Source organism: Gracilinanus agilis, chromosome 4 (assembly GCF_016433145.1).
Source record: "Gracilinanus agilis isolate LMUSP501 chromosome 4, AgileGrace, whole genome shotgun sequence".
In the NCBI taxonomy this organism is placed as follows: Eukaryota; Metazoa; Chordata; class Mammalia; order Didelphimorphia; family Didelphidae; genus Gracilinanus; species Gracilinanus agilis.
The window spans coordinates 73,877,362-73,901,368 of NC_058133.1; the positions used below are offsets into that span (position 1 = coordinate 73,877,362).

At 34.9% G+C, this 24,007-nt stretch overlaps 1 protein-coding gene across 1 annotated transcript in view; it reads left to right on the forward strand.

Moving 5' to 3' along the window:
- Positions 1 to 24,007, forward strand: part of RALGPS2 (Ral GEF with PH domain and SH3 binding motif 2) — a 160,919-nt gene that overhangs the window by 35,977 nt on the left and 100,935 nt on the right. The window contains exons 3-5 of the mRNA XM_044674893.1: positions 10,318 to 10,368; positions 14,560 to 14,643; positions 19,218 to 19,307. Coding sequence (XP_044530828.1) covers positions 10,318 to 10,368; positions 14,560 to 14,643; positions 19,218 to 19,307 — 225 coding nt within the window. The remainder of the gene's footprint in view (positions 1 to 10,317; positions 10,369 to 14,559; positions 14,644 to 19,217; positions 19,308 to 24,007) is intronic.

Genomic DNA, 24,007 nt, shown 5'->3' on the forward strand with positions numbered 1-24,007 from the left:
CATTCCCTCCTTTTCCAATTTGTTGCCACCACAAAAAGCGCAGCTATGAATATTTTCGTACAAGTCTGTTTATCTATGATCTCTTTGGGGTACAAACCCAGCAATGGTATGGCTGGATCAAAGGGCAGGCATTCTTTTATAGCCCTTTGAGCGTGATTCCAAATTGCCAGCCAGAATGGCTGGATCAGTTCACAACTCCACCAGCAATGCATCAATGTCCCAATTTTGCCACATCCCCTCCAACATTCATTACTCTCCCCTTCTTTCATTTTAGCCAATCTGCTAGGTGTGAGGTGATACCTCAGAGTTGTTTTGATTTGCATTTCTCTAATTATTAGAGATTTGGAACACTTTCTCATGTGCTTATTGATACTTTTGAAGGATGTGATTTTTAATATAGGATACTGTTTGATATATGTTCTGTTAGTTTTGGGGACTTCTAAATTCCTCTTTGCAGTCTTCTTGCTATTGCTATTTTATACTAACTAATTACAAACTTACTAAACAAACTAGAAGGGAGTGGAGGGTAGCCAGGGGGACCAGGATAGGATGTAATTTTAATATATCTGGGCAAGGCAACTTATGTCTCCCTCATAATAATAGCACATACCTCCCAGAGATGTGTGAAGATAAAATGAGAATTGTTAAGTGCTTCACAAACCATAAAGCATTCTACAAATGGTAGCTGTTAATATTAATTAGTCACTAAAATTTTTCTTGTTACCTTTGGACCCATGATAAAACCAACTTTGTCAACTGATTGCCTTATGACTTCATTTCTGATGAAACCATCCAGATTCATAAAATTCAATTCATGCCAAGAGAAGATTTTGAAGGAATTATAATGTTTGATCTAAAGAAAAAGAGACTTGGGGAAGACATGAAAGCTATCTCCAAATATTTGAAATGCTGTCACATTCAGGAGGTATTAAACTTGTTCTTTTTGGATCAAAAAGACAAAAGTAGGAGTAAAGAATAAACAAATTTATAGACTTCACTTAAGGAAAAATTTGTAAACAGAACTCTCCCAGTGCAGTTTGAACTATGTTGGGATGTAGTGGGTTCCCTCTTATTAGTGGGTTTGAGTAAAATCTAGATTACCCCTTTGTTAAGTATGCCATAGGAAGAACTCTGGAATTCTTTTCCAAATATAGATTGGGGGTAATAATAGCAGCTATCTTACAGGCTTGTTTCGAGGATCAAATGAGGTGACTCAGATGAGTTAATATAAAGCATTTTGTAAACATAACTGCACAATATATACATATATGCTATATTATTATTGTAAATACTTTTTAAACCTTAAAGTGCTATATAAATGCTAGGTATTATTATTCACGTGGCATCAGTTTATCTTAAGTATTTCCCTGCCTCTCTAAATTCTTTGTATTCATTATCTCTTTTGCCATAGTCATTTCCCAGTCAATAGATATCTACTTTGTTTTCAGTTTACTTCTACCACAAAAAAAAAAAATAGAATTTTCTTCCTTATTGATCTTTCTACCTATAATTCTTTCCTCCAATCTATCCTTCCAATTGTTGTCAGGGAATTTTGTTCATTAATAAATTTGGTTGTTTTATTTATCCATAACCCTAGGGTCTTTAGTGGTTTTGTTTCCCACTGTTTAAAATTTAAATTCCTGCCTAACATTTGAGGGCTTGTAAAATCAGTTAACTACTCTGCCTTTCTAGTTTTGTACTATGTTACTACTCATTACTGCATTCAGAAGCTACATTTGGATATTTCATGTCCTTGAATGCACACTGATCTTTCTTAGCTCTGTTATTTTATTCATATCATTCTCCATGTTTATAATGCTCTTTCTCCCCACATTTTTTCCTGTGATTCCTAACCATGGGTTCATGTCCAATTAATTTCTCACCTTACCCCATGCCAATAGTACCTCTTCTCTTCAGATTTCATGCAGCCCTTTTTGTAATTCCTTAATATATTTGAATATAATATATATGTTCCTGTGATTTCCCTTATTAGATTTCTCATTATATGGTCAAAAGTCGTAATTTTCAAAATATCTACTACTTTGTTTGTGATTACTACTTACCTGTGATCTTACTGGTGTGGATATGCCCCTCACTCTTGTAATCTGCAATTGTTCTATCTTTATCATGTGTGATTTTTGCTCCTTGTTTTTCACAAATATTTCAGCATAATAGCATATCTCAATTTTGTTTGTATCTTCTGTTCTTTCATCAAAGTGATTTTCTTAAAGTGCATGTCCAACCATATTAGCCCCATACTCAATAAAATTTAGTGGTTTTCTACCACCTCCAAAATAAAATATAATACTATCTGTTTGGTATCCAAAGCCCATCAAAAAGCCTAGGTTCCTTCATCTCCCATCCTTCTAGTCTTCTACCTTATACCCTTTACTACCTCCCTCTCCACATACTCTTTGATCTAGTCACACTGGTCTCCTTGTTGTTCCCTCATACAAGAAACTCCATCTCTCTGATCTAGACATTTTCTTTAGCTGATCCCCCACTCCCAGATTGCTCTGCTTCCTCATCTCTGTTTCCTGGCTTCCCAAACTTCCTTTAAGTGCCAGCTAAAATCCTACCTTCTATAGCAGTGATGGCGAACTTTTTAGAACCTTTTAGAGACCACGTGCCGTGCCCCCTCCCCCTTCAGTTGCCTTAGCCCAGGCAGGGAAGGAAGAAAGGGAGGGAGTGGCCTGAACACTCCACTCAGGGGAGGCATAGTGGAGAGGGGGAAGGGAACAGCTCCACCAGAGTCTCTCTACATTTCTAGGAACTGACTCTGAGGGGGAACCACGTGCATGCCCACAGAGAAGTCTCTATGTGCCATAGGTTCACCATCACGGTTCTATAGGAAACCTTTCACAATCCTCCTTAATTTCAGTGCCTTCCTTCCATTGATTATTTACTATCTATCCAGCATATCACTTGTTTTTACAAAGTTCTTTGATTGTTAACCGCCCCATTAAATTATGAGACCCTGGAGAGTACAGACTGTCTTTTATCTTTCTTTGTATACCTAGCACTTAACACAGTGCCTAGCAATATTGGATGCTTAATAAATTCTTATTGGCTAATTGAGTATTGATATCTTTTATGCTTTTCGTATTATGCAAAGCATAGCTAGTAATGTGCCTGTTTATACCCACCATTGTCCTTTTAGCATTGACAAGAATATATTTGTTTTTTAAAAGATAAACTTTTATATCAATGAGTAGTTCAAAGGTTTTCTATACTTTCCCAAATGTAATCCAAGCTCACCTTTTCAATTGTAGGCATAATTATCCATTTTTATTCAGCTCCTGTCCAAGCTAGGCACTGAATAGTGATAGTCAGCAGATTTTGTGAACCAAGTTATTTCTGAGCTCATACCTATTAAAGTCCCTTAATGATTTTAACATTTGTGTGGGAGTTATCCTTTGTGAGAAGAACTTTTAAGGCTCCATTCCATTATGTTCACTCTTCTTCATCAGTTATATTTTTCTATAGATTAATAATTACTAGAGATAACACGTTTACTTTTGCCTTTTTGCTCAATTATGTTTATTTTCCTTCATCAGTTATGCTTGATCTAAGAATTAATGATCACTTTCTGTTAAGATGACAATTTTTGATGTTTAGTGTTTGTTAAATCTAACACCTTCAATCATTAAACATTTATTAAGCATCTACTACGTGCCAGGCATTGTGCAAAATTTAGCTTCTGACTTGGTGAGGTACAGGTATAAGGTTTCCAAGTAGCCTAAAATTGACAAGGCAGGGAGACCAGTTTGGAGGCTGTTATAAATAGTTTTGAGAATGAGAAGGGATGAGAATTATGAGTAAAGAAGAAATATGAAAATAGAATTTGCAGGTCTTTATTTATTAGGGGGAGGGAGGGAGGGAGAGAGAGAGAGAATGAATATAAAACATTGCTCTGAGATTGGCTCTGGATAACTCAAAATGTGACAGTGATATAAAGAAATTGATATGGATCAGGTATATATGATATGGATAGGTGAAGTAAGGAAGGTGATATGGAAAATAATGAGCTTTATTCTGAACATTTTGAGTTTAAAGATGAATATGGGAGGTCCATTTAAAATGTTTACTAGGAAGTTTGTCATGTAGGACTAGAATTCAGGATAAGAGAATAAGATTTATTGATGTGAGTCACTTTATAGAAATAACAATTGAATCCATGATAACAGATCACAGAAGGTCTAAACAGTGAATGAAAAGGGACCAGAATAGAAGTTTTGAAGACACTCACAGTTACAGAATGAGACATGAATGATAATCCAATCAAAGAAACTTACTAAAAGTGGCCAGATAGGTAGAAGGAATACCAGGAAACAGAAGTAACATGAAAGTAGAATATCACGGGAGAGTGTCATGGGAAGGGAGATCAGTGTCAAGAAAGATGAGAACTGAGATTCAAGTCATCAGTTTGGCAATGTAGAGGTCATTGGTAGTCTTGGAGAAAGTATGTTCATTTAAGCGATGAGATCAAAAGCCAGATTTTAAAGCTCACATTTTAATGGGGAAACAATATATAGAATTTTCAGCTAAACATCAAATGAAAAAGCCTCATGGTCTTTAGGATACAGTGGCAAAAGCACATGAGAATGCATCTTTTTTTTTTAATGTTATTTACACAAATTAAGCCACATCCATTTCTAATATTGAACCATTTGAGAATGCTAAGAAATTTAGTGGCAAGAACATTCCAACCGTTTTTCAATAACTTTGACTACTCAGGAGAGAGAGAGGTTATAGCTCCTGCTGGTTATTGAGTAGTTGGAATGGAGGTGGTTTGATTCATTTGGCACATTTTGATTGTTGTCTTTCTCTTTTGTGATGCCTTACTATTTCAGATGGGCTACTTTGCTTGCCCTATAGGCAGTAAATTCATTTCTCTTTCATTTGAACTCAACATGATAATGTATTGTGTGATAGTAGTAAACATTGAAAGCCTATAATTCCCCCCCATGTTTTATGCTTTAATATACATATCCAATCAGTCAGATCATCTCATTTCTGCTTTTATAATAATTTTTTGTCTACTTATTTCCCTTTCACTGCATAACCAGATACCATTCTTTTTCAGGCTTTTATTATCTCTTGCTTAAATTGTCTTTAGGTTTCTCCCTAATCCAGGGTATCTTCTACACAGCTGATTGCTCTTGCATAAGTGCAAGGATAATCACGTAACTTCTACTTAGTGACCTCCTATTGTATCTAGGATCAGTTATGAGTTACTCTGCTGAAAAAATAATAACTAACATTTATATAGTTCTTTGCAACACACTTTATAAATATCTCATTTGATCCTCACAACAACCCTGAGAGGTAGGTGTTATTTATTATCCTCATTTTACAGATGAAGAGACTGAGGCAGACAGGTTAGATGACTTGTGTTCAAGGCAGGATTTGAAGTTAAGTCTTTCTAACTAATTCCAACTCTAGTGGTCTATTAGCTGCACCACCCTCACAACTTGGCCCCAACCTGACTTTCTACCTTGGTATATAACTCCTTTTCCCATGTGCTATAGTCTGGTCAAACCAGCCCTCACACATGACATTCCATCTCTATCTCTGAACTCTTTGATACTACGTATATTCTAAGTATGGAGGACATCTCACCTCTGCTTTTTAAAAAATCTCTTTAAAACTACTGAACAAGAAATTCTTAACATTTTGGGGAGATTAGGGGTGGGAGTATGAATCCTTTGTAAGTCTGGTAAAAATCTATGAAACCCTCCTCAGTATAATGGTATTAAATGCATAAAACAAAATGCATATATTTTATAAGATTAGATAAAATTTTTTCCTCTTCAAACTTCATAGATTTCTCAAAACGGGTGCATGAATCTCTTAGTGAGGTGGTCTGTGAACCCTAGGTTAAGGATCTCTGTGCTAAAATAATAACACTTTCCTGATCTCTCCAACTGCATGTGCCTCCCTTGCCCCCTTCTTGTATATTTTATACATATTTATGTATGAGTTGTTTCCCCTGATAGAACACCAGCTCTCGAGTGCAGATACCACCTCACTTTTGTGTGATTGTTACTTAAATCAGTATTTGTATAAAATTATGGGGAATGGGGGGTTTGTATGATCTTACTTTTTTTTTTTCAGTTAAACGTATTAATAAATTTGAGTTTTAAATTAAATTAAAATTTAGGGTTTTTTTCTCCTTCCCACCTACCTGTATTTATTGGACATAAAGAGAAAACAAGCAAAACAAATTTTTCCATCTCCCATGATTCAAAAAAGTCTTAGTTTGTCACCTCTGACACGATGTAGCATGTTTCTTCTCTGGAGTCATTGTTGGTCACTGCATTGACCAGAGCTCCTAAGTCTTTCAAAGTTGTTTGCTAATACAAGATAGTCCCTGACTTTGAGGAATTTACAATCTAATGGGGGAAGACAATACACAAAAGGAACCTGAATAGTAATAAATTACATCTTGTATGAACAGTACATTTGGATCCAGAATTAAACAGGAGGAGAGCTGGCTTTGATCACCTTCAGGAAATTGCACATCTCCTTTAATAACTAATCTTTTCCCAGAAACAAAGATATCTTTTCCAGTACCAGTGTTCTACTGGTTTTATATGGTAGTGTTGGGGAATTTCTAATCTAGATTTCAAGGGAGCCTGTGGGAATATCACCTACCAGCTAGATCCACTGTTGGGAGCTCAATAACTAAGACACTGACTAAAAAGGAAATAGTAATAGAAATAAGACCTATTTATTAGAAAGTGACTCTCAGAGCAAAGTGTTAGTCTTGCTTTTAGTAGAGTTTGTGCTCCTATGTAGCAACCTTTGTATTCTTTGGAAGTTTAGGTCTTCGAAAGGATACCTTTCAAAGGCAGAGAAACCAACTTTGGAGAAGGATAGGGTTTCTGAGGGCCCATTTGTCATTGTAATTGGCAGGAATGGTTTTGGGGTGGAAAGATAATCTCCCAAGGCAATACTGAGGACAGTTTCACTATCATTATTAGAGCCTTTTGTTCCAAGAAGGCAAAGAGGAGGTGATCTTACAGAAGGTTTTTTAACTTTCTGGTGCCCCTCTGTAAGGACCGGAAAGGGGAAGGGGTACCTATAATCGGTTTTTCAGTAGTGATTGAGACTATCTGTTCTGTGGTATTCTTGAATTGCCTTTCTCCTTTAATTGGAAGGCATGGAACATAATAATCTAAAGCAGGGGTCGGCGACGTATGGCTCTTGAGCCATATCTGGCTCTTTTGAGGGCCAGATATGGCTCTTTCTGCAGGAGCCATAAAGTCAATTTTTTTTCAGGCGCTGTTACAGGAGCACGCACTGTTACGGGAGCTTGCACAGTGAGTACTGTATGGCTCTCACGAAATTACATTTTAAAAAATGTGGCATTTATGGCTCTCACGGCCAAAAAGGTTGCCAACCCCTGATTTAAGAAAGAAATCAAAAGAGAAATAAATGTTGGCTTTGAGTAGGCTTCCATTTATAACAATTAAACTTTGAAGAACAAGAGTAAAAAATGTTATTATGGAAATGCATGTTAGAAAAAAAAGATGGGATAGTAATTGGAAGAGCAAGGGATGATTGGTATTTAACCAATGTTCCAATGATATTCTGCTAATATCAAGAGAAAGGGAGGAATGAGAGGATATGAAAAAAAAAAAATCCCACAGGATGAATAGGCATCAGACTGTAATATTAAAAGGAAAGATTCAAATCAACAAGATCTTGGGTTTGTTTTATCATTTAATTATTTGTGAATTTATTTTAACAGATTTTTAAAAACAAGATTGTTTATTTTTATCACCTTTTTAGTCAGCAGTATAACTTTAAAAGTAGACATATGGGTTGGATTAGTTGCCAATTCTCATTTCCTTTTTTATTTGGGTAAGAGAAATATACCATCTCTGCTTTTTCCTTCTTTTGGAAAATTTACTACTTGAAAATTCTTAAAAGACAAACCAAAAGTGCTTTCAGAATTATGTCCCACAACATGATTTCTTCTTTGATCATTTCCAGGCATTCTTTCCAACCTGATTTTCTTTAGTTACTAGATTTCTATTCACGGATACTGAATATCTGGTACTAAAGTAGTTCCTTTGTCATCAGTAATGAAGATAGATTGCTATGGAAACAAATTTATACCATTTCTAGTCTATTTAATGCCCCAATTTCAGGTTCCTCTTTTAATATTTCTGAGTTGATCAGATTTGAGTCAAGTTTTTTGCCAGTTTAGTTTCTCCTCTACTATTTATCAGTTTTATGAGGTGACATTGTTCATACTATCAGACTCCTGGCAAGGAGTTAAAATATTTTCTAACTAAGGTATTTCCTAAGTTATCTTAGGCCTCATCATTATGGTAACTTTTGTATTGGCAAATTAAGGCACATTTTTGTTAAGCATATGCTTTGTGCCTAGCATTGTACTAAGCATTAGGGATACAAAGTAAGACTTTTTTCCCCACCCTGAAAGAGCCTTTTTGAGGGGAGAGATAATACCCAACTGCAAAATATGTTTGTGCAAAATATATACTAGATAAATGGGAGGTAATTTCAGAGGTAAGGCATTAGCAATGGGATGGTTGGGCTGGGGGTAGCTTGAAAAGGTATCTTGCTGAAAATGAGATTTAAGCAGGATTTGAATAAAGATAGGAAGATGAAGAGCATTCCAGGCATGGGGGACAGACAGTGTGAACTGGCATGGAATGTCGAGATTGAATGTGAGGAACAGCAAGAAGGCCAATGTAGGATTGTAGAATATATGGAGGGGGATAAAGTTAAAGGAGACTAGAAAGGTAGGAAGGAGCCAAGTTGCAGATATTTTGTAACCCTTTGTCTACTCTTAATGTCTTTTAAGACTGATTGAACCTACCGATTTGTGCAGGAATTCATTTGGCTATTTTTGAGAGCTGACTTGAGGTGCCATTTTGGGATCAATGAAAGATAAGCACTGTGTATGTACATAATCCATTCCCCTAAGGCAGGGGTCAGCAACCTTTTTGGCCATGAGAGCCATGAACACCACATTTTTTAAAATGTAATTTCGTGAGAGCCGTACAGAGCTCACAGTGCCGCTCCTGTAACAGTGCCTGAAAAAAAATTGACTTTATGGCTCCTGCAGAAAGAGCCAGATATGGCCCCCAAAAGAGCCAGATATGGCCCAAGAGCCATACGTTGCTGACCCCTGGTCTAAGGGAAGGAAATGTTGCTCATAAGATCATTTCTAGGCTTAGCCACTAGGTGGCAGGTCAGTCTAAGCATTCTTTTCCCTGTCTAGGCAGAGTGGATACAGTTTCAGTAGGTTAAGAGATGGTAAAAGTGTAAAGTGTAGCTATTTATGTATGGGACACCGGTGAGTTGAACATTTGTGAGAGTGCTTGTATTGAGATGAGATACAAAAAGGTTAATGATCTCAGACAGTCTGAAGGTCTTCCATTCTTTGGTAATTTTAGAAATCTGGTCCTGTGAAATACATTTACAAAAGTATTTGGTTGGGCGAATGCCAAAATTTAAAACCAAATCCAAAACTCTGCTTGTAGGCATTGCCATAGAAGTGATCTTTTTCAGTACATTTGTCAATTAATGGCAAATGACTTGTATGTCTTGTCAAGATGGGAATCTGTTTATTTCCCATATGGTGCTTAGCACAATACTTTACACATACATATGAGTAAATATTCCTTTGATGAATGATAATGCCTGTAGTTTCTCACTCTTGCCAGTTGAATAAGATTTTGTTCATTATATCCGTAGAAATCATTCTTTCCTTTCCCCTACCTCCCATGAAAACTGATAGAGGAGATTAGACCAAATGTCTATAGGCACACTAAGGCATTTTTAAGGTGAAACTTTTAAGGAACCATTTTATATTTTCAAATAATGAAATTTTAACTGTTTTATAACCTGAGTTTAGAAACAAAGGTGAATATCAGGAGGCTTTGCCCTTTTCCAAGTAACATTGTAGTCATAAATATGTAGAACACTACATATATATAGTTTTACATGTAGATAAATATTAATATTTGCTGGTATTGTGCTGCTGGATACTGAATTTGAAAGGTCAAAAATAGTTTCTTCTGGGGGGGATTATTTCAACACTACAAATAATGATTTCAGTAATTTGTACATTTTTAATAGTTTTGAATACATTTTCCCACAGATGTGACAATAGGACCTAGAAATTTCTTATGATATTCTTAATAGTTGAAAGTATTCTGCCAAATAGAATATTTGAAATATTTCAAGTGTCATTTTAATAAAATCTTATAAGTCTGACAAGTTATATATATAGGATTACAAATTATTTTTAATATGATTTTTTATTTTTCATTTCAGGGTCAGATAACATTAATGGATGTCCCAGTATTTAAGGCTATTCAACCTGATGTGAGTAATACTTGGATTTTGTTTTTTGAGCTTAAAACAGTTAAATATATTTCATTAATTAATTTGTAGATATGAAGTTAAATTCCTTTATATGAATTTGAAAATACCATGTGTTCTTGATATGGTGAAAGCTAACATGGAACTGACAGAACTTACAGGACCTTAGAGATGATCTAATCTCATTTCACAAATGAAGAAATTCAGGTCATGAGAGTTTGAGGTGTTCACTGATTAATTTGTTTTAGTAGTATCATATTTCCACTTTCATGTTACATAGTGACTTTAAGAATTTGCTCTCCATGAATGTGAGGTTTATTAGCCAATACAGTTAGAGATGAGAAAAGGTAAGTGATTGGCTTCAGGTTTCATGGTTTGAAGTAAGACTCAGAGCCAGGACTTAGTCTAGGCTTCAAGGAAGCCAATGTCCTTTAAGCCAGATGACCTCTCAGAAGGGCCATAGTAAAACATATAGACACCTTAATGAAATAGAACATTCGAAAGGCAAGAAAGCATATATCTATTTTAGTAGAAATTTCTTTAAAGAAAGGAATATTGGGATATATTTAAAGCATCTGGTGTAGGCTTGTTGGTTTAGACCAGTGATCCCCAAAGTGGGCACCACCGCCCCCAGTGGGTGCTGCAGCAATCCGGGGGGGGGGGTGCAGCGATGGCCACAGGTGCATTTATCTTTCCTATTAATTGCTATTAAAATTTTAAAAAAAATTAATTTCCAGGGGGTTAAGTAATATTTTTCTAGAAAGGGGGGCCGTAGGCCAAAAAAGTTTGGGAACCACTGGTTTAGACTCAGTACAGTGAGTTTTCTGGCATAGTACAGTGTAGAGAAGATGATTTGATTAAAGAGCCTAAGGTCTAAAGATCATCCTGCATGAAGTCTAGCTAAGAGAAATAAAAAGGGCGGGGGTTTTAAAGCTATATTGGGGGGAAAGAAGATTAACTATGCACAGGACTGCATGGCCTAGACAGAGTGATTGATCCCTGATGATAATGGAGAGAGGGAAATGCTGCTCTACTTTATTTTGATTCTGTTTTCTTTGCCAAGGAGAATGGTTTTTGATCTGAGAAAGACAAAGCAAAGTGAATTGATACCTGAGATAAATAGGAAGATACAAAAAAAGACTAAAATGTGGTCCCCCAGAGAACTCATATTATAGTGGGAGAGATGATGCAAGTAACTCTGTACCTAAGAGATATGCAATATTCTGGAAGGTAGTTTCAGAGAGAAAGCACTAGTAAGGAATAAGATGATGAAACCAGAAGGCCTCCTGCAGAAGTTAGGATTTGAGCTGATTCTTGAATAAAGATAGGAATCCAAGGTGAGAAAGGGAAACATTGTAGACATTCCCTTCTAGCCAGTGCAAAGGCACAGAATTACATGTTATATGAGGAATAGCATGTAAACCATTAGAACTGTAATGTAAAGAGATGGATAAAGTGTAAGAATACCAGAAAGGAACTAGGCATGAGGCTGGCGAATCAGTTTAGCTTAAGAGTTCTGAAGGGCTAAAACTGGTGCAAGTTAATAGTATGGTGAGCTCTTGGAAGTGGATGGCCACAAGACTGCCTAAGAAGGGACATTCTGCCAATGTCAGAAATGGAATAAGTCAAAACTTCTATGCTTATCAGTATTGGAATTAAAGCTGTGATTAGTACTTTCAACTTGAGCAAGATAGGGAGGTCCAATCTCCCTCCAAGAATTTGTCCTCTTCTGTTAGGTTTTCATTATATGCCCAGTGAAAACAACTGGCTTCTCTGTAATTAATAGATTAAGAAATAGTTGGCCCAGAACAAGGCCAGGTAATCACCAGCTTTTTTCTTTCTATACCTACTATTGAGTTATAACTTATATAGCTCTAAAGCACTATTTTTTGGAGAAAAGTACCTTCTTCTTCCTTAGAACATGTCTCCCTCTTTAAGAAGAATTTTGGTGTTTTTAAGCTCTAAGTGTATAGCTGTCCTTTTCTCCCTTTCCTCCATGAAATCTTCCTCTTCTCCAAAACTGATGAAAGTTATTTCCCTAACCTATACCATATACATTATCCCACACTTCCCCTCCCCCCTTCAAAAAAAAGCTAGCTTCTATTTTCCTTAAGGAAGTTTCATTCTATCTAATCTCCTGAAATCTGGAGAAGGATACCATGAATATCTGCACTTTGTCCAGGAGACAAATCAGCCTATACTTGAAAAGCAGCAGTCATTTTGCTGCTGCAAAAATAAAATAATCACACACTTGATTCTAGAAAATACTGCACAATTTCATCTAAATATCCTCTAAAATTCCTGAGTAGAGGAGCAAGTTGCTGGACAGCCTATGTGTAAGAAAAGGAAAATGTAAAAAATGATGATGATTATGGGCCTCATTTGTGGGAATAAGCCTTGAAATACTTGATTTCATCATATCTTTGCAATGACTTGTTGACAGGTTTTTTTTTTTATTTCTTAAAATTTATGCAAAGCTTTAGGAATGCGCTCTAAACTTTATGTGTACTTTTTATTCAGGATTCCTTCAAAATGGTATAAAAGTTCTCTAGGCCTAAATATATTTTACAGGGATAAATAATTTAATTTTGGAGTGTACACATATTGCTTTGATAAATTTTTGTTATTTTCCATTCAGGTGTTTAATCATTCATCTAAAATACATAAATAACACACTATGCTATATAATAATATGATGCTGACCCACAAATGTGTGTTTATATGTGTAAGTCTGTACATGCATATATGTACATTGTGTGTGTGTGTGTTTTTAAATACAGAAGGGTCCTATATCCATGGGGAATATATCCCAAGACTTAACTCCGTTGGTTGAACCACCTGCTGACCCTATAATGTGATTTTCTTCTACATATAGTAAGGTTTAATTGATAAATGCACAGTAAGACATTACCAGCCTTAAGTACACTGTATAATATAGTAACTCTCTTGGAGTATATGAGGATTCAAGGAAGACTAGCACCTTTGATCTGAGGGCTTGCTGAGCCCTTTTCAGGGCTGCTTGCTTAGCTTTAGTGGCCACCTGGCACTCAGTTCTCACTTGTGGTTCCAAGAAGCTATAGCATGTGCAGTGTCCACACCCTAGTAAAATCATGTCAGCAGATAGGCTTAAACCAGGTTAGAGATAACCAATGGGGCCATAAACCATTGATATTAGAAGGGTTATCTACCCCAAGTATTGGAGACTTCCCCCAGTGGAATGGATGGATAAGCACAAATTGTTCCAAGAGCCAAGAGGGCAGCTGAAGCAGGCCCTCTGGAGTGATTAACGTTTGGGAATACATCAGACACACTGCATCCCAGACCATCACCAATCCTCCTGACTTCTGTCTTGACACTGCTGTTAAATTCTGAAAGAGAGAATGAGGCTGATGACTTTGTACAACTCAGCCTCATTTAAATACAATTCATGCACAAGTCAAGACATCACCCTGTGATGTCATTGATCCTCTTTGAAAATAAAGAACATCAATCTCTCTCTTTTCATTCTTGTTCTAGTCCTGTACTGGGATGGCAGACTTCAATAACTACAGCCTGTACTCATTTGCTGAGCAATTTGAAAGTTATGAATTGACTTTTTTTTATTTGCTGGAATTTTTTAGATTTTGAACTTTTTTCATTTTTTTCCTGTTACCTTAGATAACTGAATCAGCAGATACTGAATCAATGGATACCAAATCAGTGGGTATGAGGGCCCTACTGTACATAAAAATTAATATAGTGCCTCACTTTCTTAATCTGTACAATGAATGAAGACTAGATGGTTTGTTAGGTCCCTTCCATTTTTAAATCGTACACCTAAATCTTATACCAATAAACTAACAACTGAAAATATGAGATTTATATTCTAGAAAATAAAATGGTAGTTTAGAAACATGAAGTATAAAAATAAAAGAAAAAGAGGGGAAGCAAATATGGCATAATATTTAATAAAATCAGAAAATTGAGTATCTTTGCATTTGGTGAATCCAATCTCGATGCAGTATGAAATAAATACATGATTTTAACCATTTATTTTGAACTGTAGGTGAGGGAAGAGTAAAAATATTTTTTTTACTCACACATACATGTATATATGTCTGTATGTATTTATATATTACAACTCTGGCTTTTATTATTGTAGTCTAACATCTACCTATTTAATTAATATATTACATTTAATTGTTAATTTTGTAGGAGCTTTCAAGTTGTGGATGGAATAAAAAAGAGAAGTACAGTTCTGCACCAAATGCAGTTGCCTTCACAAGAAGATTTAATCATGTAAGTCTTCTCTAACATGATATTATTCTCAAAAAATATAGATCTTTAAGTGAAAGTTTTCATTAAGAAATGTTTGTTGAGCTTTTCCTAAAGTAAACATTGTTAAAGTGGCATCTTCTTTTTAAAGAATATGCTATTTCATCATCCCATTCAAAGAAATTTTCTAGGAAAATCTAAATTGGTGATATGTTATAGAACCTAAAATTTTTTAGAAGCTAAAAATGTCTTGTTTCTGTTTTGTCCTTTGGTTGTAATTCTGAATATACTAAATCCAGTTATCATATGAGTGCCAAGAATATAAAAATCTCATTCACTTTAATACATAAATATTAGAATTGGATGAGATGTTAGAATTCAACCAATCTCATTTTTCAGGTGATAAACCTAAGGAGTTGAGATGTTAAGTGATTTCCAGTTATACAACTCATTAATTCAAGTGCTGGAACTAGAACCTTTGTCAACTGCTTTTAATTCAGTTTCCCATTTACTAATTATTTTTCTCCTGGCTAGACACTGCCCCAGTGGTGATGGGCCAGGCCTCCTGCTGCGGGCAGTGGACATAAATCTTCATACTACATCGATGAGTGGATAACCACCAATTTCCAGTAAAATGGAGGACTACTAGGTCAAACTACCATCAGCTTTGTCCACTGTGCCCGTGGACCCCAAACTACTATTTTGGAGCATGCCATGACAATCTAAATAGCCCTAGAATTTGATTTCATCCTGTTGGCGAACCCTTAGAATGTTGGAGGCTTTGCTATTCTCCTTTCAGCTGAATTCTCCTCTATATGTTGTATCATCCTGGTTAGAGGATAAGCTTTTTGAGAATGTATCTCCTGTGCTTGGCATATAGTAAGTGCTTAATAAATTTTTTTTATTCAGTAACTATTTAAATGTCTATAATGTGCACAGCACTATACATACATATTGACACCTTTTTATAATATTGTTAAGATTGTGATACAAGTTCATGCTTTAGGTTACACAGTGTCATAACAAGATCTCATGTGTCTCCTTGGCTGGATTCAAAGAAGAGATATCATATAGAATCTAATAATTTATCGGGTATTAATTAGAAGATGCCAGTATCTTGCCATATTTTCTTTTGAGCAAAAGTCAAAAATTTACTATAATATCAGAAAACCAGGACTCCCCCCACCCCCAATTATATATTACTGTTGCTTTAGAGTAGCCAAAGACATACTATGGCATTTAGAAATTTGAAAGCTGAAAAACATTATTATTGGCTTTAATATAAGTACTTTATATAAATACATTTATATTTAGCTAGTTCATGTAAACTGTATCCAGGAATTTATACAATTGTTCAGTAAATACACACAAATATGGAGCTATTATTTTTATTAACGTTTTAGTTTTTGTTTTGGAACTTGCAAGGTGTTAGCCAACAATAACATTTCATTCACATCATTAATAGAGATTGCTTCTAAAAACATCTAGTTTGACTACAATGCTATTATGTTCACAACAATCATTGCAAATGTAGTCTATTTTTAAGGCAGCACTCACTGTCTAATAAAAGTTGAGAAGGAACGCTAGAGGTCTCTCCTAAGAGTAAAGTGTAAAGTAAAGACTAAAGTAAAGACCTTTTCAGAATGGAATTTGAAGCATTTACTTTGGATATTAAAATGTATCTTTTTTGTCTATTTCCAGTTAACTACTTATATTCCAGATAACTGAGGTTGACAAATAAGCAATCAATCTTCAGATATAAAAAATAATAAAGGCTGATATAAAAAGAGAAATTAGTATTTTAATTAAAGCCATGCTGATAGATAAAGTCATTAGACCATGCGCTTGTAAGGATTCAAAACTGCCGCCCAGCCATTATTGTTACCTCCCGTCTTTTCCTGAGTCTGCTAGCCAAGAGGGCGACTTCCTCCTAACCCAGGAGATTTAAACTGACCTCTGTGTGGTGACGTAGGCGTCCCCACGCCCAAAGAACAGGAAACGGAAACCCGTTGGACCACGGGAAATGTAGTTTGATAGTTCCCACGTGTCCATAGAAAATATATATATACTTTTAGATGGCATCTCCCAAATTTCACTTTTACAGATAAGAAGTTGTATTTAAAAATTAAGTAAAAAAGGGAATAAGAATTTTTATAGCACCTATTGTGTTAAGTAAGCCCCTTATAAATATTATGACATTTGATTCTCATGACAACCCTGGGAGAGGTAGGTACTATTATAAGTTGAAGAAATTAAGGCAAAGAGAGGTTAAGTGACTTGCCCAGGGTTGCAGAGCTTATAAGTGTCTAAAGCTGAATTCGAGCTCAGGTCTTCCTGATTCCAAAACCAGAGATCAATTGACTGTACCATCTAGTTACTTGGAAGAAAATGATTTCACATTCATATTTATTTCCTTTTGACTAAAACTTAGAAGAGGAAAATTATAGTTAACATTCAGCAGATGAACTTAGTTATGTCGTCTACCTTTAATACATCATTCTAAGGGTAAATATTCACATTTGAAAATATTTGTAAAACTGTTCATTCTATTCAACTTTAGTGAGAAATTTTGAATTATAAATATAGATAATTGGGTATATAGTGAATTGGTTGGCAAAGCATTTATTGTCAACTCTGTGCCAGGTACTATAGGGAAGTAATGGGGATTCAAATGCAAGCAGAAAGAAATTCCCTTTCCTTAAGGAGCTTATATTCTAAGAGGAAAACACACAAAAGAGAGTTAAAGCAGGAAGGGGAAAGTACTCACTTGGGAGCATGTTGGAAAGGGTTGGAGAGTAAGAAGCAGAATCAGGGTAGAAATGAAGGTTCGTGATCTGGGCCTCTCCCCAAAATAAGGGCTCTGAGAGAAATTAATCAGTAGGAGAAAAGGGATACAGAAGAATAGAGAAGATCCAGGAAGAAAAGGCCACACAAATTCTGAGGGAAGTTACAAGGTGAGAAGGCAGCTGAGGCACAGTGGTAAAGGCCAAAGAAAAGCAGAGCCAGAAGAAAGGATGACTCTCCTAGGGCCTCCCCACAAAATGAAGTTCTGGCAAGAATTCACCAGTAGGAGCATGGGGCACAGGTAGGTGTGGCTGGGCAGCAATTCATCTGAAGAGTGTTTCAGTAGATTGCATGCTCCATATGACTAAAGAGTATGACAAAAGTAGCCCAAAAAAGCTAAGAAGAGGTTAGGCTACATTATGAAAGGAGTAGTATCTAGAGCAATGAGAATGAGAGTCCCAGTCTTCCTTACTATGGTCATGTTTATGTTGTATTCAGACTAGTGGTTCCCAAACTTTTTTGGCCTACCGCCCCCTTTCCAGAAAAAATATTACTTAGTGCCTTGGAAATTAATTTTTTTTATTTTAATAGCAATTAATGGGAAATATAAATGCACCTGTGGCCATCATTGCCTCCCTGGATTGCTGCAGCACCCTCCAGGGGGAGGTGGCACCCACTTTGGGAATCACTGATCTAGAGTATTGTGTTCATTTCTGAGCACCGAACTTTAGGAAAAGCCTCAATAATCTGTAGAACTTCCAAAAGAAATCAATCAGGCTTCCAAAGGGCCTCTGCCATTTAAGGATTATTAGAAGAACTGTGGATGTTTAAAAGTGGGGTAAGTTTCTTCAAGAGACTTGATTTGTTTTGCTTGACCCTCAGAAGGCAGAACTAGAAACTCTGCTAAGAGGCAAATTTAAATTCACTGTAAGAAATGCCCTTCTAAGAGAGCATTGCAAAATCAGAATGAGATGCCTTTGGAATTAATGGGTTCCTCAGCATCAGAGGTCTTTAATAATAGTGTGGATGATTATTAATTGATGAAGTAAATGTAATGGTTACCCAAGTCCCTTCAAACTTTGAGTCTCTATAATTCTTTAGTCTTTCACATCTTAATTGTGATTTGCAGTTGACAACTTTTATATACTTTATTTTGTTTGCCACTAGCAGTGGTTATATGGATATACTGTTTGACCTAAATTTAGGAAAATTTGAGTTCAGATCCAGCATCAGACACCTAATAGTTGTGAGACTGACCATATCACTTAATTGCTGTCTATCTCAATTTCCTCACCTGTAAAATTAGGATAATAGAACTCTTATTGTCCTAGGATTGTTGTGAAAATAAAATGAGGAAATATTTGTAAAGTGTTTTGCAAACCTTGAAATGCTATATATAGCTATTATTAATATTGTTTCTAACAAGGTAGACTGTGGTCTGATGGAAGGGGCACTGGCTGCGGAATCAAAGGACCTAAATTCAATCATTTCTTAAAGACTCCCTTTGTAACCTTGGGGAAATCACTTGATCTACTGGATTCACCATGTCTTCATTTGTAAAATGAATAGACTGGCCTAAATGATCTCCAAGATCCTTTCTATACCTAAATCTGTGATCCAAAGTTGGTAAATCTATGACTCTCAGGTAGGTAAAGCAGAAGGAATTCAATCCTAAACTCTTCTACCCCAACCAAGTACAAAGCTTTTTGTGTTAGGTTTTATCATTATTTAGGGAATAGATTAATATTTAGGATTTAAACATATATGTGCTGAATAAAAGTCTTTCTCTGCAACTGTCTTTGTTCTTGTTTTAGGTAAGCTTTTGGGTGGTTAGAGAAATCCTTCATGCACAGACATTAAAAATCAGAGCAGAAGTTTTGAGTCACTATATTAAAACTGCTAAGGTAAGAAACCTTTTTCTTTGCTTTAGGAGTGACATAAGAGTTTCCTTATTTTTTGAGTTGAATCTTAGAAATGTTTTTAGATACACTTCTGTTTATATCTGTTTTTGTTTGCCAGTTAGGCCTTAGGCCTTCATTGACTGTTGTTCATGGTACATTTGGTACATTGTAGGAGCTCTGGCCTTGGATACTTTGTGCCAGTTACTTCACTGCTTTGGGCATCATTTTCCAAATCTGAAAAATGAGGAGATTGGAACATATGATTTCTAAGGGCTCTTCTAGTACTAATTTTAGGATGATTTCTAATACAAATTCATTTTGATACTTGTTTCTTAAATCAGATTCTTTTACTTAATTCATCTTAAATTTTACAGTTGGTATGTTTGTTTTATCATATTTTTTCTAATTTGATTTGTGTTTTAACAGAAAAAACTTTATAAGTCATTTTTGGGTTCTATTTTAATGTACAACTGCTAATTGTAGAAATGTTGTATTTCTTCCTGAAACAGTCTGTTATCTTGAGACCTAAAATGGGAGTATACTTGTCCACTATCTTAAGCCATTCTATTTAGGAACAAATCCCTAACCTACTGTCTACTTTGTGGTTTTCTGTATACTTTCTAGACTCTTCTCTCTCTCTTCCCATTTACTTAAAAGTTATTTTTATGATACCGTATATAGTGCTGCTATTAATATTTTGGTATATATGAAATATTTTTCTTACTTTCAATCCTTGAATATATATATCTATTAGTAGGCTCTTTAGATCAAACGGTAGGAACATTTTAGTTACTTTATTAGCATAATAAAAATTTCTTTCCAGAATGGTTGGGCAAATTCACGATTCAATTAACAACCAGCTCTTCAAACATTTCTTCTTTTGTCATCTTTGCTAATTTGCTGGGCATGAGATGAAACCACAGAACTATTTTGATTTGGATTTTTCTTATTATTAACCATTTGGAACAGTGTTTTATATGGTCGTTGATAGTTGGAGATTTTTCTTTTGAGAATTATTTGTTCATATCCTTAATTTATATCCTGAAGCCTGGTTCTTCATCTTTTATGTTTATGTTAGCTCCCTAGATATCTTGGATATCACACCCTTACCAGAATATTTGATGCAGATTTTTTTCTCCAGTTGGCAACTTCCCCGTGGATACCATTTTCATTGATTTTGTTAGTATAAGAACTTTTTGATTGTATGTAAAATCAAAATATTGCTGTTCGTCTTTTGTATTTGCCTCTTTTCCTTATTTAGTTAATATACTCTGTTGCTTTAACTGTGAAAAGTACTTGATTTAGTTCTCTTCCATTTTTTAAAATGAACTGATCTTTATATTATTCAGGTTATGACTCCATTTTGAGCTTTTTGTGCTATATATAGTATAGATGCTGGTCTAAATCTAATTTCTGCCAAATCGTTTTCTAGCTTTCCTATATGATCTTGTTGAATAAGAAATTATTTCCATAGTAAGCTATATTTTTAGGATTGTTGACAAGTTGATTATTGAATTTGATAGCTAACCTATTTCACTGACCTGCTTTTTAATTTTAAAATTAGTACCAGATAATTTTGATAGTTACTGTTATATATAATATAATTTGAAATCTGAAAGTGCTAGTTCCTTCATATCTACTTTTTTTCATCATTTCCCTTGAGATTCTAGTCCTCTTGTTCCTGCAAATTAAAAATTTCCCCCCCCCTCACATTATGAAGTTCCCTTTTGATAGTCAGATTTGCATAGTACTATAGGATTCATATAAATTTGTATTTTTTTAAAATCCTAATTTTATTAGTTAGAATTATTTATCTCTTTCATTATTTAAATTCAAAGACATGGCCATGTGTTTTTCCTCTAACCACTAAATGACTTTAAAGCATTTTGTTTTGGTAGTGTATCTTTATTTTATTTTAATAACAAATTTACACAGAAGTTTTCCAAATTTTTATGATTCTCGTTTTCTCCCTTCTCCCTCCCAGAATTGACAAGAAATTCAATCTGAGCTGTACATGTATTATCACTCAAAACATATTCCCATATTATTAATTTTTTATAAGTGAATAATCTTATAAAACTAAAACCCCAAATAGACAAAGTGATAAACCATATGTTTTCATCTGCATTTATATTCCAACAATTCTTTAGAGGCGGATAGCATTCTTTTTCATTTGTCCCTCAGAATTGTCCTGGGTCATTGTATTGCTGTTAGTAGCAAAGTCTGTTGATTGTCCCACAATATTGCTGTTACTATGTGTAATGTTCTCCTGGTTTTGCTAATTTCACTCTGCATCAGTTCACACATAGGTCTTCCTAGCTCTTTCTGAAATCTTGTTCATCGTTTCTTACATAATAGTATTCCATCACCATCACATACCATAGTTTGTTCAGCTATTCCCTAATTGAGGACATCCCTTTAGTTTCCAATTCTTTGCCAGCAGAAAAAGAATAGCTATAAATATTTTTGTACAAACAGGTCCCTTCCCATTTTTTAAAAATCTTTGGGATACAGACCTTGTAGGCATTCTTAAAAGTACACTTTTGAAAGAATCATGCAGCAACTAATAATGTTCCTGAATCCACAAAGCTTTTCCAAGTTAATTAAAGTAGTAGTTTTACTTCAAATAAAATCAGATAAGAAAGTTCACCAGATTTAAAGTCAGGGAACCTAAATTCAAATACATTATCAATTATTTTCTATGTAACTTCCTACAAATAACTTAACCTCTTTGGAGAGGTTGGAATTACATAACCTTCAAGATCCCCTCTGACATAAAATATATGATTCTCTGATCCTTTGAAGTAAGACTTTCCCTTTCTTTCAATACTTGAAAGCTGTCTTGGGCTAGAAAAATGAAGTACTGTGACTTTTGTTGTTTTTATTCCACTGAGAATTTTATTTGCGGTATTTTTTAAAAGTTTTTTTAGAAGGTTGGAATTGGGAGAAATCAATAGAAATGCTTAGTTCCCTCTGCAGCCAAAATGAGAAGGAAAACAAGAACCGGGGGAAACATTTTACAGTAGGGTTCTTTGCTAAAGATCTCCTTTGTCAGTTATATAGGGAAATGAGTCCTAATTTAAAAGCCATTCCCTGCTTGATAAGTGGTGAAAGTAAATGAACAGTCAGTTTTCAGAAGAAGAAATAAACTCTGTCAATAGTCATATAAAATGTTCTAAGTCACTAATAATTAGAAAAACGCAAATTAAAACAACTCTAAGGTCCCGCTTCACACCTCTCGGATTGGCTGACGTGACTGAAAAGCAAAATGACAATTGCTCTAGAGAATATGGAAAGATGAGAATATTAAGGAACTGTTCCTGGAGCTCTGAACTGATTCAAACATACTGGAAAAAAAATTTGAAACTGTATTCAAAAATTTATAAAATTACACACATTTTGACCAAGCAGCAATGCCACTATTAGGTCTATATCCCAAAGAGATCAAAGTAAAAGAGGAGGGGCCTCTGTGTAAAAATTTGTAGCAGCTTGTTTTGTGATAGTAAAGAGTTGTAAAGTGAGAAGATGCCTATCAGTTTGGGACTAGCTGAACAAATTGTGGTGTATGACTGTAATGGAATAGTTGTACTATAAAAAATGATGAACAGAATGGTTTCAGAAAAACCTGGAAAACCTTTATGAACCAATACAATGGGAAGTGAGCAGAGCTAGTAAAATATTGTATTCTGTAACAGAAATACAATATTTTAATTAACTATAAAAGACTTAACTACTGTAATCAGTACACTGATCCATAATAATTTCAAAGTACTTATGATGAAAAATACTTTCTACCTCCAGAGAAAGAATTAATGAATTCTGACTGCAAATCGTAGCATAGTTTCTTTTCCTTTCTTTTTTTTTTCCTTTCAATAAAGCTAATGGGGAAATATGTTTTACATGAATATACATGAATATCATCCTTCTTTCCTTCTCCATTGGGGGGATAGAAGAGAATTCAGAACTGAAAATTAAAGTTATTTTTTCAAAAAAAAAGATGACTAGAAAAGATCAGAAAATCACCAAATTTTAGGCATAGAAGTGACCTTGAAAATCATCTAGTCTTATAGAAAGGAGCCATGTTGAAGAAGATCTTCAATTCCAGAAAGAGTTTCCATTTATGTTAATAAAGAGGTAAATTCAGAATGATCTTCCCTTCTTCATCAGTTAATTCTAGGTAGTATTTATATATGTTTTAAGAAACTAATGCATTGAAGTAATTTCAATTATTCCAGTAAATTAAGAACCCATAAAAATAATTTAGTTTTGGTCCTGTTGCTAACTTAAATTATCCATGTCAAGACCTTAAACTAGTGTGTCCTTGAATTATGTATAAGTTTGAGTTCATTGTGATGGGTAGATGTCCCCCACTTCTAGCTACCACTCAGGATAGACATATGTAGCATACATTCTACAGAATAATCTCTTAAACCTAAAAATCCTCATTTTAATAATGAATTTGAAGGCCAGATTTATTTTTTATTTTTATTTTTTGCCTAAGAAAAACTAAGAATTAGACTACTTCCTTTCTAGAGTGGTATCATCTTTGCATTGAAAAGAAATAACAGGTATATGATAGTTGATGGCCTTCTCACCCTGGAAGGTCATGTCACCCCAGACTTCTCATACCAGAAGGATACTCTGCCCATGTACTATTCCTCTGATTGACTGCTTCCTCTCAGAATCTTCATTTTAAGGAAAGT